At 38.3% G+C, this 24,088-nt stretch overlaps 1 protein-coding gene across 1 annotated transcript in view; it reads right to left on the bottom strand.

Moving 5' to 3' along the window:
• The window catches only part of LOC100683760 (zinc finger protein 420-like), a 130,316-nt gene that overhangs the window by 33,854 nt on the left and 72,374 nt on the right, over positions 1-24,088 (bottom strand). Inside the window, 2 exon segments of the mRNA XM_038525532.1 lie at positions 17,728-17,944; positions 17,947-19,920. Of these exon segments, the coding sequence (XP_038381460.1) occupies positions 17,728-17,944; positions 17,947-19,920 (2,191 nt within the window).

Raw genomic sequence — 24,088 nt, 5'->3', positions numbered from 1 at the left:
CCCCAAAGTGGGGCAGAAACAGGAGGAGAGGAAGGGGAGGCACAAGAGGTGGGGTGTCACCAGAAGGCAGAGAAAGAGGGTTCCTGGTTCTAAACCTTGTCAGCTCTGACAGATGAGTAGATGCCATGTTTTTTTCCCACCAAAGTAGAAATATGTAGTCCATCTCAGACCAGAGAAGACAGGGAACTTCCGCAAAACAGAGTTTGGGCAGCTACTTGGAAATATTCCTTAAAGTCCTTGTCGCGGGGCAGCCCTGGTGGTGCAGCGGTTTACGCCGCCGCCTGCAGCCCAGGGTGTGATCCTGGAGACCTGGGATCGAGTCCCACATCAGGCTCCCTGCATGGGGCCTGCTTCTCCCTCTGCCTGTGTCTCTGCCTCTCTCTCTCTCTCTGTGTGTCTCTCATGAATAAATAAATAAATAAATAAATAATAAAGTCCTTGTCTCAAGGTAGACTAACTACAGTTGAATCCAATAATAGTATTAACCTGGGAAATGAGGGAGAAGCCTCCAACTGTATTAGAAGGAGGAACTGTGAGAGAGTCAGTGTCCTCTTTATTGTGGATGGCCTGTGTCTCCTCCAGCAACGTGGGTTCTACCAGGAGGCTGCCTAGATGATTATTATCCAATATGTCTGGATGGAGTTTACTGGTCTGGTGAAGTGAAGTGACCAAACATGTTCTACAAGATGGCTTAGGTCCAGGTGGCTGATTTAAAGCCCTGAAGGCCTGGACTTATGGTCCTTATCCATTTACTCTCTTTCCTGTAGAAGAGATATAACTGACAGATACTACTGAGGCCATGGAGTTTTACAGGAGATCAGTCCTTTTTTAAATTTTGCAATCTGGGTTAAAAGGTGTTCCAAGGGAGAGTCCTTGAGAACTGAAGAAGAGAGAAGGTCCAATATCAAAAATCCCCCCTAACTCCTCAGTGGCGTCCCACACAGGATACATCAGAGGTTCCCTGTGTCAAAACCAACCAGAGGGGATCCCTGGGTGGCGCAGTGGTTTGGCGCCTGCCTTTGGCCCAGGGCGCGATCCTGGAGACCCGGGATCGAGTCCCACGTCGGGCTCCTGGTGCATGGAGCCTGCTTCTCCCTCTGCCTATGTCTCTGCCTCTCTCTCTCTCTCTCTGTGTGACTATCATAAATAAATAAAAATTAAAAAAAAAAAAAAACAACCAGAGGCATCCTCGAACAAAATGGCTATTTATCAGGGATGTTGGCATCACCTCCCCTATTTCCCCATTGCATCTTAGGCTACAGATAGGTGCCTGGTAGGAATTTTTATTGAAATCTGTTTAAATTTATTCATATACTTGAAAACAAGAAAAAGAACAGCAAAACAGATAGGTGCCTGGTTCACAGACTGAAATACCATGCCATGCCATGAAGGCTGTGTGGTTGCCTTGTCATGAAGGCTGTGCTGTGCCATGAAGAACCTGCCATTTCTTTTTTAAAGATTTTATTTATTTATTCATGAGAGACACACAGAGGGAGAGAGAAGCAGAGACTCAGGCAGAGGGAGAAGCAGGCTCATGCAGGGACCCCAACGTGGGACTTGATCCTAGGTTTCCAGGATCACACCCTGGGCTGAAGGCTGCGCTAAACCACTGAGCCACCTGGGCTGCCCGAATCTGCCATTTCTAATCCATGGTAAATACTAGGAAAGTTTTACAAGGGAGAATTACACAATTTTGTAGTTAAAGTAGTTAGTAGAGGACATTGTGAGAAAACAGTAAAGATAGAAATCCATCATGATCTAAGTGACCTTGCAACACATGAAGTCTTTACAGCCGACTTCTGGAGGAAATGGTCCTGGTTGGGTTTTAATTCAATCAGGTACTGGTCTTGGCTGGTTTTGAGTGGAGGTCTTACAGCCAAAAGTTGCTAGACCAAAGATGCAAAAAGGATCACATTTGATGAACGAGAAGGAAACCTAACGCAGGACTCTTAAGTTTGGCAGCTGTGCTAGTCACTTAGGTGGGCTCTTCCTGTGCCCAAGGAAGACAAGTTTGTATAAAGACAAGAATAAAGAGAAGACAAGTTTCTGGATCTTAATACCATTCTAGCCATCATACAAACTTCCCCCTAAAAGTCAGGGTTTCTCCTTCTCGTAAAGTAGCCACGGGCTAGAGGACTGCAGCCTGAGCAATCAACATGAAAGTGTTCCAATAAGACCGTACTCCTTGAAGGGCCCCTGAAATGAGAGTAAAGGAAGAGGAAAGTACTCATCAAGATTACAATGAGGCCCAGAATCCAGATGAGAGGGATGCCTGGGTGGCTCAGCAGTTGAGCGTCTGCCTTTGGCTCAGAGCATGATCCCCAGGTCCTGGGATTGAGTCTCACATTGGGCTCCTAGAAGGGAGCCTGCTTCTCCCTCTGCCTATGTCTCCACCTCTCTCTCTGTGCATCTTTCATGAATAAATACAAAAAATCTTAAAAACAAACAAACAAACAAACAAAGAATCCAGATGAGAAGACTGAATCCCTTCAAAGTTGCCAAATGATGTAGGAAATACTGGAGTTTGGAGCTGACAGCTGGGAAAGAATTATTGAGACATCTTCGATGCAACAAGGTGGTTTTATTAAAGCACAGGGACAGGAACCCTGGGGAGAAACAGCTGCACTGGGGTTGTGACAGGTGACCAATTATGTACTTACAAGTTGGGAGGGGCTTAGGGATAAAGTAAGTCTTTTTTTTTCTTTTTTTTTTTTCTTTGATAACGTAAGTCATTAAGGAATTTTGGAAACAAGTTTTCCAGAATCTTGAGGGAACTAGCTGGAGTTACAAAAATGTCGTTTATGGGGGTGGGGGTGACTGGGTGATGGGCACTGAGGGGGGCACTTGATGGGATGAGCACTGGGTGTTATTCTATATGTTGGCAAATTGAACACCAATAAAAAATAAATTTATAATAAAATAAAATAGAAGAAAAAATTGTTAAATTTACATAATAACACCTGGGGTGGGGAGCTGGGTACATTAATTGTATGGTTAAACTATTTGCCTCTCATAGTTTGATGGCTATATGTTGGCATACTGAACTTAAATAAAAACAAATGTAAAAAAAATGTCATTTATTACTGTCTAATAGAACCTTAGTAATGCAGAGCCTGGGTGGCTCAGTCAGATAAACATCCCACTCTTGATTTTAGCTCAGGTCATGATCTTAGGGTCGAGAGATCAAGCCCCACACTGGGCTCTATGCTGATTGTGGAGCCTGCTTGAGATTCTCTCCCTCTCTCTTTCCCCCTCACCCCTCTTCTCACTCTCACTCTCTCTAAAAATATAAATAAATAAAAAAATAAAGCTTGGTCATGAGAACTTTCAGATGTGTATCAGTGGCCATATTCTTGGAAGATGATTGCTAACATTGCTAACTGGGGGTTAAAGATAACGGAAGTTTCCAAAGGAATGTTTATATGTTAATGTAGACTTACAGGATCCTGGACATTGGGGATATTGTTAAGCTAAGATTGTCCTTTTGCTCTTAGCAAAGCATTAACATTGAGGCAGTTGAGCTCCCAGAAGAATGTCACTCTACCTGTTTCAAGGACTTCTTAATGGGCTGTAGACAGTAAAGAAATTTAATTTTTTTCTTTTGCCTTTATTTCCCACATCAGTGACATTATGCTAAGTGAAGTAAATGGGTCACAGAGACAGATACACTGCTTTCACTTCTGTGAGGAACCTAATATAGTAGAAGAGAAGGAAGTAGGGAAGGAAAGGAGAGAGTGAGGAAGGTAGGAATAAAAAAAGGAGGAAAATGTAGTTGCTGGGGCTTAGAATAGAGATACATATGGAAGTGGTTGTTTAACAGGTACTGAGGTACTTCTATTTTGCAAGATGAGAAATCCCAGAGGTTGATTTTACAACATAAATATACTTCACACTGCAGTTTAAAATGGTTAAAATGGTAAATGTTATGGCATATGTTTACACCACAATTAAGAGTAAACTATAAAACTTAAAATTAAAACAAAAACAAAAATAAAAAACCTAAATTCATATAATGTTATGAGTTTTATTTTTTAAGATTCTATTTATTTATTCATGAGAGATGGGGGGCAGGGGGTGCAGAGACACAGGCAGAGGGAGAATTAGGTTCCATACAGGGAGCCCGATGTGGGACTCGATCCGGTGACTCCAGAACCACGCCCTGGGTCGAAGGCAGGCGCTAAACCGCTGAGCCACCCAGAGATCCCCAATGTCATGAGTTTTAAAACATCACCTTTAATTCAAAGAGATATTTTTTTCACAAAGGGAATATATGTTCATCCTTTAAATTGTTTTTTTTTTTTTTTTTTTTATTTATGATAGTCACACAGAGATAGAGAGAGAGAGAGGCAGAGACATAGGTAGAAGGAGAAGCAGGCTCCATGCACCGGGAGCCCGACGTGGGACTCGATCCCGAGTCTCCAGGATCGCGCCCTGGGCCAAAGGCAGGCGCTAAACCGCTGCGCCACCCAGGGATCCCTATGTTCATCCTTTAAATAGACAATGACCTTAATTCTATTATAACAATTCACCAAGAACGGATAAAACAACCGCTGACCACTCACTAACCAAAAAAAGAAACAAACAAGGAAAGTCATGAACCAACGTATGAGTAATATTTATACAAACAAATACCCATGTAATTTTATTGGCAATTGACATATGGCTGATTATTACTTGAACCCTACACAGTCTTAAAATTACTAAGTTGAAAATTGTTATCCAAACAGAACAGAAAAAAAAAAAAACAAAAACACAATTCGTTGAGGCTGTAGAAACTATCATACAAAAGGAAGCATTGTTATGGAATTATAAAACAAGAATAAGAGAAATTTTAACTCCCAAAACTTCTGAATAAATTATAGGTATTTTATCAAAAAAGGATTCTTGTATGTAACTGTAATTTTAAACTGGGACTGTTCCTCATGGAAAGCAAACATTTGAAGCACTAGCATGTGTTATATTGCTTAGAAAATTACCATCAATCATAAAATGTTCTAATAAAAATTTTATGAATAACCATATAAATGACATTAGAGAAAGTTGTTATTAATATTTCCACTTTTTCACAGGATACGAAGACTGTGATCCATGCTTTAGAAGCAACCACAAAAACATTTCTTACTAAAGAAACCCCATGAATGTTGTAAAGTAATCTCAGGATTACTAACACATAAGTATACATTTGGGTTAACATTAATTATACCACAATTCAGATACATTCTGTGGAAAGCAGATGAAAATCCTAATGATTACTTTTTGACTGAAGTAAATTTATGTTTGTGAAGAAAACAATTTAATACATACGGTTTTGTTCTTTTTTTAGATTTATTTATTCAATTGAGACAGAGAGATACAGAGAGAGAGAGCATGAGCAGGGGGAGACACAGAGAGAGAGGGAGAAGCAAGCTCCCTGCTGAGCCAGGAGCCATGGGGATGGCTCCGAGGACCCGATTCCAGGACCCTGAGATCATGACCTGAGCCAAAGGCTGATGCCCAAACATCTGAGCCACCCAGGTGCCCCAGACATATGGGTTTTGACTACCTAAATCACATCTTATAAAACACATGTACATCAAACATGGTATATGAGTACTTTAGAATCTAAAATCACAACCAAATTTCACAGAAACTAATCACAGAAGGATAACATCTGGGACATAGACATACAGCAACTTTACATAAACAAGCCAAAATTATAAAATGATAGTTGTGAAGAAATACGGTAACAATGTATGCTTTATTATATTTTGGACAATGTTCTAAGCTCCCCTATGACGTTAATATTTTAGCAATTATATGATGTAAAAAATATGATGTAAATAGATATTATTTTTACCATTTAGGAATTAGAGAACACAGAGTTGAAATTTCTAATGTTAGTTCATATGAAGAAAAAGGGAATTTTGAAGTGAAATACAAATGTTCTTATTTTATTTTTATTTTTATTTTTTAAGATTTCATTTATTTATTCACGAGAGACACAGAGAAAGAGAGAGAAGCAGAGACCCAGGCAGAGGGAGAAGCAGGCTCCATGCAGGGAGCCGGAAGGGGGACTTGATCAGGGGTCTCCAGGATCAGGCCCTGGACCGAAGATGGCGCTAAACTGCTGAGCCACCAGGGCTGCCATGATGTTCTTATTTTAGGGAGGTGCCTTGTACTCTGATGAACTTACTGAGTGGGATTTTGTAAGATGACGTTTGAGGCCTCCATGAGATTGGAAATCATAAAGTAGAAGATATGTGATATCTATCTCCAGTGTTTACAACTTTTCTGAACCTAATATTCTGACCACTCCCCTTGCATATTTCTGTCAAGAAGCAAAAATGGAATTTTAAAATTGGGTTCAAACAAATTCCTCAGAAATAGGCACAGATTTCGCCGGGTCCCCCAAAGCAATAGAAACACAGATATATCAATGCAGGCCCTCACAGGCAATGGAAAGTCCTTTATCCTCACTATGAATAGGTTGGAGGACCAGGGGAACAGAAAGAGAATCCTTAGAGGATATAGGAGCATGGGGAGTGTTAGATAGGATTGTCCCTTTGTCATAGCAAGGGAAATGAACTTAATATTCTAGAAAGTTATTTTCATTCAACAAAGTTTCCCAAAACGCGCTTTATGGTCTGGCTTCCTCCTTAAATTTTGGACCTAAGCTATGTCATCTGCTTCATTCATTCCCACCTGCCTGGATATAAGGCTACTGTCTCTTTTCTCTTAATATTCCAGCCTCCTTCTTTGGCTCCAAAAAGGCAATCAGATCTAGTTTAGGTATAGCAAGACCCGTTTATTTAAAAATATATATATATTATATATATAACTATATATATAGTTTTGTTGGAGAGCCTCTAGTTTTCAATCCAGTATTGTCCTCAGTAGAGAAGACATCGTAGAATTCTAGAAAATTATTTCCCAAAATACTGTTTTCTGACACCCCTTTAGAATACACAGGAGGGATTTCCAAAGCTCAGATCTTGAGCTCCACTTCCAAGTATAATGGAAACAAAAACAAAGGGCAGGAAATAGAGTTTAAGTTGGGAGCAGTACAATTTTATGCAACTGCATTTTTAGAATTACCAGTAATCTACAGTAAATGATGCTGTTACCTTAAGGAAGGGCAGACTAAATTTAAAGATGAAAAAAAAATAAAATTTTTTCTCTGCATCTACAAACTCTTACTTATTTCCCTTACTGCAGGGATCTGAATTCCAGTCATGTATAGAAGAATCTTTGAAGACATAGTCTTTAAAGGAAGGAAAAAACCTTGAGTACGGGTTGGGAAATCTGGAAGGAACCTATCCTCAACCACAAAGAGGAGGTGTCCATAATTCTCTATTATCACATCCCTGTGTGTTGCAGCTCTGAAAATAAGTAATACATTGACCAAGTGGTGATGGGTAGGGTTCAAATTTACTGAAGACTAAGAGAAGTTAGGAAAACTGTTTCTGGCTTAGGTGTTTCCCCTACTTTATTCAGTAAGATCATTTTCAGCACAGTAATATGCTATAATGTATTCTCTAGCCCTGAAGTAAGAGGATGGCATATGACCCCCAAAAAACAATATAAATATTGTATGCTTCTACATATATTATCAAATAATGGTATCAAACCAAGCATATACATTTTATTTACTTTTTTATTTTTTTTATTTTAAAGATTTTATTTATTTATTCATGAGAGACAGAGACAGAGAGAAAGAGAGAGGCAGAGACACAGGCAGAGGGAGAAGCAGGCTCCATGCAGGAAGCCTGACGTGGGACTCAATCCCGGGTCTTCAGTATCACGCCCTGGGCCGAAGGCAGGCGCCAAACTGCTGAGCCACCCAGGGATCCCAAGCATATACATTTTAGAGTACTGTTTTTATGTCATACAGTATAAGTTGTATATATTAATTAGAAGGAAATGTTGATAGTTTAGAAGTGAACTTATAAAATTCTAATGTGAATTCAAACTTCACAACAGTGAATTGGAGACCTTATCTAAAATGTCAGTTCTGATTCAGGAGTTCTGGAGTGGGATCTGAGTCTGCATTTTTTTAAAGATTGTATTATTGATTTATTCATGAGAGAGAGAGAGAGAGTCAGAGACATAGGCAGAGGGAGAAGCAGGCTCCACTCAGGGAGCCTGATGTGGACTCAGTCCCAGGACTCCAGGATCACACCCCAGGCTGAAGGCAGGTACTAAACCACTGAGTCACCCAGGCATCCCTGAGTCTGCATTTTTAACAAGCCACTGGCCTATGGGCTAATAAGAATCTCTTGTCCTTGCAATGGATCACCATGGGAAATGTTGTTTATATTACCAAGGTTTTGACAGGAATGTCATATTTAAGAAAGTCATAGACTCAGATACAAACAGATAGCTTTTAAGAACTAAGGTCAACTTTATGAAACCAATAAAGTCCCTTAAAATTATCTACATGGTATCTTGCTTTCAGTGTTTCCTAGAGCCTTACCAGGTATGTAAGTAAGGTCACTTTCTGGCAGGCTTAAAAACCTGAAGATACATTTAAAAAAAAAAAAAGATTTTATTTGTTTATTCATTCATGAGACACACAGAGAGAGAGAGAGAGAGAGGCAGAGACACAGGCAGAGGGAGAAGCAGGCTCCATGCAGAGAGCCAGACGTGGAACTCAATCCAAGGTCTCCAGGATCATACCCTGGGCAGAAGGTGGCACTAAACCACTGAGCCACCTGGGCTGCCCAACCTAAAGATATTTGGAGGACTGAAGAAGAGAAGTAACCCAACTCTACAGATATTGCAGGTGAATTTGATGGCAAGTATTTGGCCTGCCTTCCTGAACTCACAAGGCTTTAAAGGTTCAATCTGAAGGGCACTTGGCTGGTTCAGTTGGAAGACAGTATTACTCTTGATCTTGGGGTCATGAGTTTGAGCCCCACATTGGATACAAAGATTATCAAAACAAAACAACTTAAAAAAAAAAGTTCAATCTAAAATTCCTTTTAAAGGGGATCCCTGGGTGGCTCAGCAGTTTAGTGCCTGCCTTCGGTCCAGGGCAGGATCCTGGAGTCCCATGATTGAGTGCCACATCAGGCTCCCTGCATGGAGCCTGCTTCTCCCTCTGCCTGTGTCTCTGCCTCTCTCACTCTCTCTCTCTCTCTGTCTCTCTCTCTGTGTCTCATGAATAAATAAATAAAATCTTAAAAAAAAAACTTAAAAAGATTTTATTTATTTGTTTGAGAAAGAGCATGAGTTGGAGGGAGAGGGAGAAGGAGAAGGAGAAGCAGACTCTCTGCTGAGGCTCAGTTCTGGAATTCCAGGATCATGACCTGAGCTGAAGGCAGACACTTACTGGACTGAGCCACCCAGGCACCCTTCATAGAGATATTCCAATGGCAGACAAGGAAAATCTGTCAGATTGGTACTGCCTGTGCCCCATCTGAAGAGACTTCAAGTCTGACATCTAGGAATATTCCCACTGGCAGTATTCAGGATTCCAACATTGAGTTTATCATTCTTTCAACCACTTGCCTGTGTTTTAATCATGTAATTTCTGTGATATACTCAGAAATTCCACAAGTGAGAAAAGCTGTTTTACAAAATAAGATGGCTTTAGATATATTGATGGCATCACAAGGTGGAACTTGTGCCAGTACACACATGGAGTGCTATGCCTTTATCCAAGGTGAGTGAATCAGAGAGAGGACCAAATATCAACCTTGGAGAACCTGACACTCAGGCTTAAGGAAATGTTAGCTCAAAGGTTTAATTCTAGAAATTTTTTGGCTTAAATCTACTTTAATGTTTCTATCATGATATTAGTCTTTTTACTGTCAATTGTTCACTCTATAAATTGTTACCTTCTTGTGTACAGTGATCAACTCAGACTCACTCTAAGCTTATGATGGTAAAATGTCTAGATACTATAAATAATATATACAGTTCTGCATAAAGGTTAACAGTTTATACCTAGACATAGTGAAACTTCTCAAGCTATGGGGCACATCAAATTCCAGCTGAGGTCCTGGGTTCAACAACAGGGATCCCTGGGTGGTGCAGTGGCTTGGCGCCTGCCTTTGGCCCAGGGCGCGATCCTGGAGACCAGGGATCGAATCCCATGTCGGGCTCCCGGTGCATGGAGCCTGCTTCTCTCTCTGCCTATGTCTCTGCCTCTCTCTCTCTCTCTCTCTGTGTGACTATCATAAAAAAAAAAAAAAAAAAAAAAAAGGCAACAAAAACATTTCTGAAGAAAGACCATGATTGTTTTAAAATTTGCTAAGCATCACTACTATAAAAAATAAACATTTGTGTATTAATTATACCACAATTCAGACACATTTTGAGAAAATTATTTCAGGAAGTGCTTCCCAAATCACATTTTAAGATGTGGAATCTTGCTTAACCTTTGCACCTTACCTGTATCACCTGCTTTATCGATTCCCACCTACCTGAATGTAAGGCTTCTTTCTCTTCACATCCCAGGGCTCCTTCTTGACTCCAAAGAAGTGACCATGTCTGGCTTAGATACAGCAAAACTCATTTATTTAAAAAATGAGAATATGAATTTTGTTGGATTCTTTCATTTTTAATCTAGTATTGTCCTCAGTAGAGAAGAGAGGACATTGTAGAATTCCAGAAAATGGTTTCCCCAAATACTGTTATTTGATGAGTTTGAATGGAATGATTTTATGGCATTTATAGGTTTACTAAAATATGAAGAATGGTAACAACAATCTTTCTTAGCATTTACTAGTCACTAGATAGCATTATAACAATTTTTATAAGTTAGTTCAAACAAACAAAAAAAAATAATTTAAGCGACCAAAATTTTTTTTCTCTTTTAGGAGAGTATTTTGACAAACACAAATGGAAGAAACTACGTTTTAACCAAGGTTATCTGACCTATATTTTATGTAACATAACACACAGGTCTACATATAGACTACCTTAAAGCAAAGTTCTGTAGGGACTAAGGGTACACTGCCCCAAGGTGGGACACTTTGGCATGAATTTCATTTGGGATAAAGGCAATTGATACCCTGTAGTCCCAAGAGAAACAAATTCACCTCCTGTAACTATGTAGAGGAATCTAAATTGGGGGTCCTTAGAATACGTGAGATTACCAGAAACATATTTTATCTGGGTGACCAGATGTGTGACAGGGCAAATATCTAATTACCAAACCTCTGCTCTTATTCCTTTTTAAAAAAATAATAAGCATGGGCAGGAGCAGAAGACAGGGAATCCCAAGCAGCCTCCAGCTGAGCGCAGAGTTCAACATGGGGTGCAATCTCATGATCCAAGTTCATGACCTGAGCCGAAATCAAGAGTCACTCAAATGACTGAGCCACCCAGGTGCCCTTGCTCTTATTTCCTTGTGACGTGCATTTCTCTACGTGAAAGTTCCAGACTCTCTTCCATACTTCAGGATGTCATAAATACCTCATTTTGCCTGAATGTCTTTGGGGTTTCCAGGTCTATGAGGATTCCTTCTACCTAGGATATTTAAGATCCAAGGACCCCAGGATCATGACCTGATCCAAAGGCAGATGCTCAACCACTGAGCCACCCAGGTGCCCTACTTAGGATATTTAATACGATCTTCTCCAGTTGTCTAATTTCAGTTGGATCCTTAGTCCAGCTAGAAGGACCTAAAGGGGATAGAAATGAATGCTCTCTGATAGGATCAGCACAAAATTGATCTAATGAGGGGATCCCTGGGTGGTGCAGCGGTTTAGCGCCTGCCTTTGGCCCAGGGCGCGATCCTGGAGACCTGGGATCGAGTCCCACGTCAGGCTCCCGGTGCATGGAGCCTGCTTCTCCCTCTTCCTATGTCTCTGCCTCCCTCTCTCTCTCTCTCTGTGTATGACTATCATAAATAAATAAAAAAAAATTGATCTAATGAACCTAGTATTGATCCTGTCAGTTCAGATGAAAGAATGCAAACTACAGGTCATATGGCCCCAGATACAGTTGTAACCAGCCAAGGAATATGTTGCCTAGGCTCAAGACATAGGAATGTAGCCCCACTAGCTTATAAGTAGTTAATCAGCACTATCCTACAGATATAATTACCAGATGCAAACCTCGAATATAAAATCTGTAACATAAAGGTGCTTTTCTCATTCATAGTCTTTTGAGATGGGATACAACTCTGAGGGGTACCAGGTGAAGTGGCACCAGAGGGTATCAACTAACATCTGGTAACATGACCTCATAGGTCTATACATTTTCATTTGTTTTATCCAGTTTCACCTTAGACCACAAAATTACATCACTTCTATGTAAGGAATTTCTGACAATAGAATCGCTTATATTCACTTTTTTCTAACAGTAAGGCAATGAAGTGCAATGGAAAGCTGAATTCTAACTGTAAATGCTTTTTTACATAAATGTAATGTTTTCAAATCTGATTAAGTCCAGAGAGATTTTCATGATATAATTTGATTTCCACATCAATAAAATATTAGATATACAACAATACAAATGAAGGAACAAGAATTTAACTTATAGTGAACTAAAATTTGCATGCACAAGGCACGTATTATGAAAACAGGTCACAATAAATTGAAATAGACATAATTTTGCTCAGTCACTAAAGAAAGCCCTTGATACCTCCATTTTCAGAGCATCAAATTTATTATTCTTGCTGATTTAAGAACACAAAACAAATACAGATCCCAGGGCTTACTTTCAGAGGGACCAGCATAGATTAACATTCTACAGTGATCCAATGTGGAAGTCAGTAAGGAACAGTAAATCACAGCATGAAAAAATGAAGAAGGTCCTTTTTCCTAGTGTCAGCAGACTACAACTGGTATGTTTCTTAGATATTTCTCAAATACTCCTGAGAAACATTTCATTTCTGAGACACTACACTAGTATTGATGTGCTTTAGTCTTGAATATAAAAGAATGTTGAGGTTTAAAATTTCTTTAATTAAAAAAAAATTCTTTAATAAATTTATTCAAACTTCACTCTATTGGCCTGAGGAGTATAATTGCCCAACTTGTTCAAAATATTAAAAAGGGATTCAAAAGAAGTCTGGGTGGCTTAGTCAGAAGGTCATCTGACCCTTGGTTTTGGGCCAGGTCAGGATTTTGGGATTTTACCTTGGGCTTCCTGCTCAATGACGACCCTCTCAGTCTCCCTCTGCTGCTGGAGGTCAGTCTCTCTTAAATGAATAAATAAATTTAAAAACAACAACAAAAAAACCCAAAAAGCTTTGCTGGAGCTTTTCTTTTCTTTTTTAAAGATTTTATTTATTTATTCATGAGGGAGAGAGAGAGGTAGAGACACAGGCAGAGGAAGCAGGCTCCATGCTGGGAGCCTGACATGGGACTCGATCCCAGGTCTCCAGGATCACACCCTAGGCCGAAGGCGGCGCTAAACCCCTGAGCCACCTGGGCTTCCCCTTGCTGGAGCTTTTCATAAGCAATTTCTAGATTTAACTTATACTTGCCATCAGACTTTGTCTACAATAACTACAGATTTGGTTGAATTCCTCTCTTTATGAAGTCACCTAGATATCCTAAAGTTCCTGCATCTGTTAGGAAGGGATCTTCCTTGCTTACCTGGGAAGGCTGCTGGGAACTCTATAAAGAAGGGATCAGGCTGATATTTCCAAGGAAGCTTTACTAGCTCCATAAGTTCAATCTTAGTTCCTTATAGCTGTCTTATCATATTTGAGTCTATCCAGCTAATTCTCAGCTATGATATTCTAGTCAAATTCCTGGCTATATAGTGTTTCTGATTATGTCTTACCACAGCGAGAACAGATTCTTATTGAAATTATGCAAATACAGATGTTGGCATAAAAATATAAGAATAGTTACTGAGTCTTTCTAAATTCTAGAGTAATCAGGTATGGATAAAAGAGAAATGTTTTAAAAAAAGATAAATGTTTAACTTGTTTACAAAGGTATATTTTCTGCCACTGCTGCAAGTCAGTTAAGAGAAAAAGTTTTAAATTTGTAAAAAACAAAACATTTTAAAAAAGGTTTTATTTAAATTCCAGTTAGTTAACATACAATGTAATATTAATTCCAGGTGTACAATAGTGATTGTACAATTCCATACAACACCCAGTGTTCAACCATAAAAAAAAAAATGCACACCTTCCCATATTATTTAGCCCATATCCCGATCCAACTCCAATTTGGTAACCATCAATTTCTTCTCCATAGTTAAGAGTGTCCTTCATTATTTGCCTGTCTTCTTTTTTTCCCTTTGCTTGTTTCCTATATTCTACATAAGAATGAAATCCTATGGTATGTCTTTCTCTTAGATTAGTACACTTTAGCTCCATCTGTGACTTTGTAAATAGAAAGATTTAATTCCTTTTTATGACTAATAAACACACATATATACCCTATCTTCATTATTCATTTCTCAGTGAACACTAGGGCTAGACTGAAGTAAAAATGTTCACTGCCACTGACTGCTGAATTTCTCCTCTAACAAATCCATGGCACAGACAGAGCCAGACCATGAACTATAACCATCATGACACTAACTAAAGGAAGATCCCACACAGCATTGCAGCAGCTTCCCCAAAAGGTCACCCATCTATCTACAGGGGATCTAACATCTGTTGGGCTTATTTCCCTGGGATACTAGTGGTTTGTGCAACCACAACACAGACCTTGCTGATCTTATTTACTAGTGTCCAGGAAGCTTCTTCATCTCCAACATCCACACTTTCATGTGACATTTTTAAGCTACCCACAATGTTTGCATCATCCAGCTCCCCCTACTCCATCTATTGCCACTGATCTGGGCCTGAGCAGTCAGTTGTTGTCATCCAACGGGACGTGGTCCTCACTAATACACAGGAATTCAATTAAATCATGAAGATAAAGAACTTCCCTAATTCCCAGAAACTCACATTTGCCAATTCCTTATCTCCATTAGATTTATTCATCAGAAGACACCACCAAGAGCTGCCTGTGGCTTTTGAGTGCCTACAGGGAGTCACTGCCAATTTCCTCACCACATTAGAAAGGTTCTAAACATTTTAATAGGTCTTATTTTTCTTAGTTTAGTGCCATCATCATGTATTACTTATATTCACATCACACAACCCACATCTCAATGTCTGAATTTACGCCCAGTGGCACCCTATCTTTCTCATCTTAATTAAGGATTTACTGAGAACACTAGGCACAACACAGGGAAAGTGTCTGTGATGCCGATGTAGCTGGAAATAAAATGAGGATAAACAGAAATGGAGATCCGGAGAGAACTAGGAAAATAAACAAATAGAAGATATTTTTCTAAATCCAGGGAATCAGTTGTACAACCAAGGACAGCTGTCCTTTTCACATGTAGAATTCATGCCAATTCTTCATCTTCTGTATTTTCTACCTCTTACCTTGGGCTACAGTATCACTTCTATTGGAATATGTTTCTCCTACTTATGGGGTACCTATTGCACACCAACCACTTAAATGTTTTTTTTTTTTTTTTTTTTTTAAACCACCAGTTAAAAGTCTATTTTTACTTGATGGAAACCATGAAGTATTTAACCCATGGTGTATTTAACCACCGGTTAAAAGTGTATTTTTACTTCATAGAAACATCAAACACCCCCCTCACATATGAAGTGGGGCATATACCTTTATTATGGGCTTTGGTGCAGTGTGCTAGTCCCAGGGCTACATCCAGATTGGGCTATCCAAACTAAAATAGATAAACACTGTGGGACTCTTCTTTAAGAGACACATGAGGGGAAAGTCACGGTAGACAGGGGACATGGTTGCTCACAAGGACAGATTGGGGTTGTCATATCAGAAGTTACATTACCTTGTGACTTTGCAGCATATTGTTTAGGGAATGCACTAGTGAGAAGGATGGCTGTCAGGTTCAAGGCCCCGCAAAAACACTGGTCACACAAAATGTATGCCAAGCAGCAGTATCATGGAGTACTTAAGCTAATTAGTCTAAAAAAGCCCTATATAATCTGGAATATGTCCATGATAATATCCCAGAAGTCCCAAAGAGGAAAATATGATACAATAGATAAACAAGGGGGAAAATAATCACACATTTAAACTTCAAGGCCACTGAGAAAATGGATTCCTAGGTATGTTATTCTACATGATTACTGAATAAGTGATAGATTCTATAAGTTGCCTACAACTTTATATTAAATGAGATAGATTAACACTGATGGTGGGATAACCATTCATTACTCATCCATGATAACACATTAAAAACCATTATGTTTTATTAATTAAAATATATTAAGTTCACACACAGCCTAAGTTATACATTTCAAATCCACTCTATAATCCTTTTTGGAAATACAGAATACAAGCATTAAAAAGCATTTGTGTGCTGATATCATGACGTGGGAATAGTGATTTCCATTGTTTTCAGGCATGAGATCATTCTTAAAAGCTGTGTATGTACAATCCTTTGTTATTTTAGGAAAGAGTCATCCTCTTTTGATATCTTTAAGGATTTCTTCATTTCAAGCACATCAAGTGACGTCCTCTAACTTCTTACTATAGCTACTATGAAGATACATCAGTATTTTACTGGACTGCCACCTCTTTTTCCTCAAAGACCAGATAGTAAAATATTTTATTTATATCCAGGAGGTTCTTTAGTTTTAATAAATAAAGAATGATGTTCTCAACACCTCTTTCATAACTGACATTAATGTTATACCCACAAACAGCATCTCCACTTAGATTTTCTTCATATATTGTATATTATACTGTCCTTCTTCATCCATGGACAATTAGATGTATAGGAGTTCCACATAATGAAGCAGGGCATCTCATATCCTTGATGCAACAACAATCAACCACATACTTTCACAAACCCATTAGGAATATAAAGTATTTTTTTTTTTTTAATTTTTATTTATTTATGATAGTCACAGAGAGAGAGAGAGGCGCAGAGACACAGGCAGAGGGAGAAGCAGGCTCCATGCACCGGGAGCCCGATGTGGGATTCGATCCCGGGTCTCCAGGATCACGCCCTGGGCCAAAGGCAGGCGCCAAACCTCTGCGCCACCCAGGGATCCCCAAACCCATTAGGAATAAATGAATTTACTGAAGTGATTTGAGAGTACAAATACATTAGTATTTGCTAGTCACAAATCCAAGATAGGATCCATGAACAATAACAACAAAAAAACCCCAAAACAACAATAACAAAAAAACAAAAAAAACAAGGACATACTGAAATTAATTACACCTATGCAAAAATCCATTCACTTAGTCTTTTGAAGCATAATAGCATATATATTTTCTAAGTGTTTAACTTATTATTCCTTATGAGTATTTTGATGTAACGTCTGAATAGATTAACTCATATACTGCTTTCTACTTGATTTCTGTAATATTTATTGACAGTTGGTGTTCACTTACATATATTTCTAAATATTTACATCTTTCAAGTTACTTACCTTTATGTACTCTCTGATGTTTGCTATAGTGAATATTTAAAATGAAGGTCTTTCCTCATTCATTGTTTCTAGGGTTTGAATCTAGTGTGCATTTTGGGATACTGAGTATAGATTGAATTCCAGTTAAAGGCACTGCAACTTTCTCTACATTTTACATTTATCTATGCAATATAATAGTCATGATATTGAGCAAGTTGTGAGTTCCAACTAGAAGCTTACAACACTCTTTACCTTTATAATGTTTCTCCTCAGTATAATCTCTGAGATGCTGAAAAGGGTTGAGCAGTTTAAAAGTTTTCCCATGTTCTTTACATTTATAAGTTTTTCCTCAGTATAAATTGTGATGTTAAATAAAACTTGACCTCTGAGTAAAGGGCTTGCCAAATTCATCATTTTGGCAAAATCTTCTCTGATATACATTCTCTGATAAGGAATGAGCATTGCTTAAAAACCTTTCCACATTATTTACAACTTTATGGTTACTCTCCAATATGAAGTCTCTGATGTAGAATAAGGGGTGAGTCGTCCTTAGGAGTTTTCTCACATTCTTTAACATTGTAGAGTTTGCTCCACTGTGAATTCTGGATAATGAGTAAAGATTGAAGAGTGATTAAAGGCCTTCCCACATTCTTCACTTTCATAAGGTTTCCTTCAAGTATGAATTCTGTGATGTTGACTTAGGTGTGAGTGCTGGATAAAGGTGTGGCCACATTCCTTACATGTGTAAGGTTTCTGTCCAACATGAATTCTGTGATGTCGAGTCAGGTGTGAGTGCCGGTTAAAAGCCTTACCACATTCTTTGCATATGTAAGGTTTCTCTCCAGTATGAATTCTGTGATGTTCGGTAAGTTTTGAGTGCTGGTTAAAGGCCTTGCCACATTCTTTACATTGGTAAGGTTTTTCTCCAGTATGAATTCTGTGATGTCGAGTAAGATGGGAGTGTCGGTTAAAGGCTTGGCCACATTCTGTACATATAAATGGTTTCTCTCCGGTATGAATTCTGTGATGTTCAGTAAGTTTTGAGTGCTGGTTAAAGGCCTTGCCACATTCTTTACATTGGTAAGGTTTCTCTCCAGTGTGAATTCTGTGATGTCGAGTAAGGTTTGAGTGCTGGTTAAAGGCCTGGCCACATTCTTTACATTGGTAAGGTTTCTCTCCACTATGAATTCTGTGATGTTGAGTAAGGCTTGAGTGATGGTTAAAGACCTGGCCACATTCTTTACATTGGTATGGTTTCTCTCTAGTATGAATTCTGTGATGTTGAGTAAGGTTTGAGTGCTGGTTAAAGGCCTTGCCACATTCTTTACATTGGTAAGGTTTCTCTCCAGTATGAATTCTGTGATGTCGAGTAAGAACTGAGTGCTGGTTGAAGGCCATGCCACATTCTTTACATTGGTAAGGTTTCTCTCCAGTATGAATTCTGTAATGTCGACTAAGATTTGAGTGATGGTTAAAGGACTTGCCACATTCTTTGCATTGGTAGATTTTCTCTCCAGTACGAATTCTGTCGTGTTGAGTAAAGTGTGAGTGGTGGATAAAAACCTTGCCACATTCTTCATATTTGTAAGGTTTCCCTCCAATATACATAGGCTGATGTTGACACACTGTTGAATGCCAGTCAAAGGCTTTGCCACATTCCTTACAAATGTAACTTTTCTGGTCAGTACCGATTGTGTTATGTATGTTTACTCTTGAAGACTGACTAAACATGTTCCCAGGTTTATAACATCTATAAGAGTTTTTTCCCACATGAATTCTCTGATAATCACCTACACTGGAGGACTGGTTAAGAGCTTTCTCACATTCATTAAACTTAAAAGGATTCTCTTCCATAGGGATACTATTATGTATAATAAGGTTGGAGCTTTGATAAAAGACTTCCACACATTTATCATATTCATAATGAGTCTCTGGAAAATGAGTCCTCAGACATGTATTAACATCTGAACCTGGGTTAAATTTTTTCTCAGATTCACTGCATTGAGCAATTCCATTTTCATTGAAAATACTCTGGTAATTTTGTAGGGTTAACTCTTCAGTGAAGGACCTCTCAAATGAATCCCATTCAGAATTTTCTTCATTCTTAAATCTCTGATTTTCAGAAATATTTGACTCAAAGGTCAATCCAATCCTACTTTCAAAATGGTTGAAGTAATTATTTTCAGCATGGACTAGGCAACTTTCCAGATTTTCTAACTTTTCATTCTGCAAATATGTATGTTTAATCATTTGATTTGAGGCTGTGCTTATAGAAACACACTGCTTTGCAGAAGAGGCAGACTTAAGAAGGGAGGTTTTCCAAAATGTTTTATATCCTTCACCATCTTGGGCAGTGATATTCATATTATGCGCAGTTGTCTCAGTTTGGATACGTCCTTCATGATATATTTGGTGCTCTTCACTCTCCCCATCTTTGTTACAGTCTACCATGAAGTGTAAATTCTCAAGGGCACTATGTTTATATCTATGCACTGCCACATTTTGGAAAGAAGCTTCTATGCACAATGTTGGCAGGAAGCTCTGGGTGCCACTTGAAGATACTGCTGAAAGATATCAAATAACAAAAATAAAATCATTCTATTTACTACTTTCAGATAAACATAATGAAAACTTCTAATATGCAAAATTAAAATCAATCAGAGAACTTCAACAAGATGGCTGAGAAGGAATCATCAGGACTCTATTCTTCCATGGATACATAAACTTGCAAACAATGTACTGACTACATAGCCTAACAGATAGTTCTATGGTATTGTCATACTGGAGCACACATCACTTTCCTATATCTCAAAAAATCAGGAAAAGTACTATTTGAGCCTAAACCTAGAAGAAAGGAAGGAAATTTAAACTTAAAATAGAAATCAACAAAATAGGATATAGCAAAACAAGGAAAATATCTACAATAGGAAGAGTTGGTTTCAGAAAAGATCAACAAAATTGACATATTTTTATTTATTTACTTTTAAAGATTGTATTTATTTATTTATTTAATTTATTTTATTTATTTTTAAAGATTGTATTTATTTATTCATGAGAGACACACAGAGAGAAGCAGAAACACACAGTCAGAAGGAGAAGCAGATTCCTAAGAAGCCCGATGTGAGACTTGATCCCTGGGCCCCAGGATCACCGCCTGAGCCAAAGGCAGACACTCAACTGCTGAGCCACCCATGTGTCCCAAAATTGACATATTTTTAGCTAAATCATGGAAGAATGAAAGAAGACCAATAAAATCAGAATTGAAGTAGTGACAACTGATAGCATGGAAATAAAGCTAATTAAAAGGGGTGATGATAATTATATGCCCACAAATAGATACCAAAAAAAGATGTATAAATTTATGAAAAGCAGGACACCTGGGTGGCTCAGCAGTTGAGTGTCTGCCTTTGGCTGAGGGCATGATCCCAGGGTCCCCAGATCGAGTCCCACGTCAAGTTCTCTGCATGGAATCTGCTTCTCCTCCCTCTTCCTGTGTCTCTGCCTCTCTGTGTCTCTCATGAATAAGTAAATACAATATTTAAAAATAAAAATTTACAAAAAGGTATAACTTACCTGACTCAACTATAGAGGGAAAAGAAAATCTATTTATCTACCAGTACTAAGTAGATTGAAAAAGTAATTTAAAAAGAAACCTCCCATGGATCACTGGGTGGCTCAGAGGTTGAGCATCTGCCTTCAGCTCAGGGCATCATCCTGGAGACCCGGGACTGAGTCCCACATTGGGCTCCCTGCATGGAGCCTGCTTCTCTCTCTGCCTGTGTCTCTGCCTCTCTTTCTCTCTCTCTGTTTCTCATGAATAAATAAATGAAATCTTAAAAAAAAAAATCCTTAAAAGAAACAAAACAAAACAAAAAAAACCTCCCAAAACAAAGTCCTATGCCAGATGAATATTCTAGATAATTCAAAGAAACATTTATTTTTTTTTTTAATTTTTATTTATTTATGATAGTCACAGAGAGAGAAAGAGAGAAGAGAGGCAGAGACACAGGCAGAGAGAAGCAGGCTCCATGCACTGGGAGCCCGACGTGGGATTCGATCCCGGGTCTCCAGGATCGTGCCCTAGGCCAAAGGCAGGCGCCAAACTGCTGCGCCACCCAGGGATCCCTCAAAGAAACATTTAATGAGAAAGTATTTCTTTTTTTTTTTCAAGTTGTTTTTTCTTTTAATTTTTTTATTTATTTATGATAGTCACAGAGAGAAAGAGAGAGAGGCAGAGACACAGGCAGAGGGATAAGCAGGCTCCATGCACCGGGAGCCTAATGTGGGATTCGATCCCGGGTCTCCAGGATCTCGCCCTGGGCCAAAGGCAGGCGCCAAACCGTTGCGCCACCCAGGGATCCTGAGAAAGTATTTCAAAAAAAAAAAAAAAAAAAAAAGAGAGAGAGAGAGAGAGAGAGAAAGTATTTCAGATCTCCTATAACATTTCCAAGGAGTAAAGAGAAGGGAAATTATCAAATACTCTGAGACATCAGCATTTACAGGTTATCAAAGCCAAGGAAAACACTATAAGCAAAGAAGACTACTACAAACTACTATGGTGACAAATAGGTAAACTCTACAATAAAAGGAAGCAACCTGAATCAAAAGCACGTTTTACTAATTTACAACGTAATCAAGTAGGAATTCCTCCTGGACTTCAGAGTGCTTCAAAATATAGAAATCTATAAATTTAAGACAGCACATTAATAGAATGAAGATCAAACATGACATGATCACATTTATTCATGCAGAACAAGAATGTGAGCATACTAGACACTGTTCCATGATTTAAAACACTCAGTAGGAATGAAAAGAATCCACCTCACCCTAATAAAGGCCATATATGTACTAAAAGATGAAATCTAACATATTCAAGAATAAAAGACCAATGCCTTCTGCTGTATGATCAGAAACAGGTAATGAAGTGACTTTACCACTTCCATTTAGCATAGTAGTGGATATTCTAGTCAGAACAATTAGGCAAGAAAAAATATATAAAAGGAATCTAAATGAAAAAGGAAAAGTGAAACTATCTTTGTTCACAGATGGCATGATATACAAAAACATTATAGAATCCATCTTTTAATTTTTATGCTATTTTATGCCAAATGGACATCATTTATATTGCTTATTTCTTTAATTTTCCCTACTAGACTTTCACTTTTCCATTTTTGTGCAATGTAAATGTTTGAGTTAAGAAAAACTTCAAATAAACAACATTATACTATAAGGAACAAGAGAAAGAAAAAATGTAGCTGAAATTTAGCTGAGGAAGGAAATTTTAAAAAATCAGAAATAAATAAAAACAAGAGGTCAGAATAAACAAAAACATTAAAATTAAACTAATGCAATCTCTATCAAAATTCCAATGTCATTTATGGCAGAAAGATCAAAATCATCCTAACATTCATATGGATGTCACAGGATAACACATATCCAGAACAATCTTGAAACTCAATACCACGTTAGTGGCACTACACTTCCAGATTTAAAGAATATGACAAAGCCACTGTTACCAAAATAATGTAGTACACACATAAAGACAGGGATAGAATAATGGAAAAGTACAGGTGAGCTGGAGATATACTTCTCCAGTGTGTTAATGTGTATGACAATGAATTGAAGATGTTATTAAAATTCATATACTGATTTGGATTTCTAAATTTTTTTTGACAGAGAGAGAGAGAGAATAAGTAGGCAGAGCAGCAGGCAGAAGGAGAGAGAAAAGCAGACCCTCAAACTGAGCAGAGAGCCTGATGTTGGGTTGGATCCTAGAACCCCAGGATCATGACCTGAGCTGAAGGCAGACGCCCAACCAACTGAGCCACGTAGGGGTCCCCTGATTTGGATTTCTAGGTGAGGCCCGAGTTTCCACATTTCTCAGAGCTTGCAAGTGACGCCAACATCTTATTCAAGAGCCACACTTTTAAATTCCAAAAATTTAAAAAAAAAAAGAGGAAATCATAGATGATTTTGAACCTAAAGTATATTGGGGAAATTACAACTTCTAACACCATAAATAGAAATAAGAATTTTTCTTGAACATTTACCACTCACTACATAATATTCTAACACCGTTTCATAAATCCAGCCATGAATCTATAATAACCTATGAGAAGAGAATTGTTCTTCATCTTTCAAAAAGTATCTTGGCAAAACACACAGACCACCATACAGAAGCAACTCTAAAAGAAGGTTCACATTAGGTTTCAAAGTGACAATGAGAATGCAAACATGATTAAACCACAGAACATATCAACTAAAAGGGTAAGTGAGAAAAAAAAATAAAATAAAAGGGTAAGTGAGGATAAAACATAACATAGAAAAAAATCACAAGTTAAATAAAAAAGAATAATAATGATAGACCAAAATTTTTTTACTGTCCTTCCTTGATTTTAAGAAATGTCTTCAGTGGCATAAAGCTTATACATCTATTTGTGGATGAAGGGTTTTGTGTCTTGTAAACACACTACAGAGACAGACACACACGGATATACCTGAAATAGCTATTGTTTCTGTGTCTCTTATGGTATTAAAAGTTTTTGCTCACTTGCCTTTGGGTTGAATTATATTTCACAATTTTAAGGCAGCGGAATATATGTGATGCATGTGTTCCTTCCATAGAGCAACAGAGAAAAGCTAAGGAAGAGTTGGACTGTGACATGATTGTGAAATAGAGTAGAAACTTGCAGGACCGGGGCTGACTGATTTACAATCTCCACTTCAAACACC

Source organism: Canis lupus, chromosome 1 (genome assembly GCF_011100685.1).
Source record: "Canis lupus familiaris isolate Mischka breed German Shepherd chromosome 1, alternate assembly UU_Cfam_GSD_1.0, whole genome shotgun sequence".
Taxonomy (NCBI): domain Eukaryota; kingdom Metazoa; phylum Chordata; class Mammalia; order Carnivora; family Canidae; genus Canis; species Canis lupus.
The sequence above is the reverse complement of the archived record's forward strand: the minus strand, read 5'-3'. Positions and strand labels throughout refer to the sequence as shown.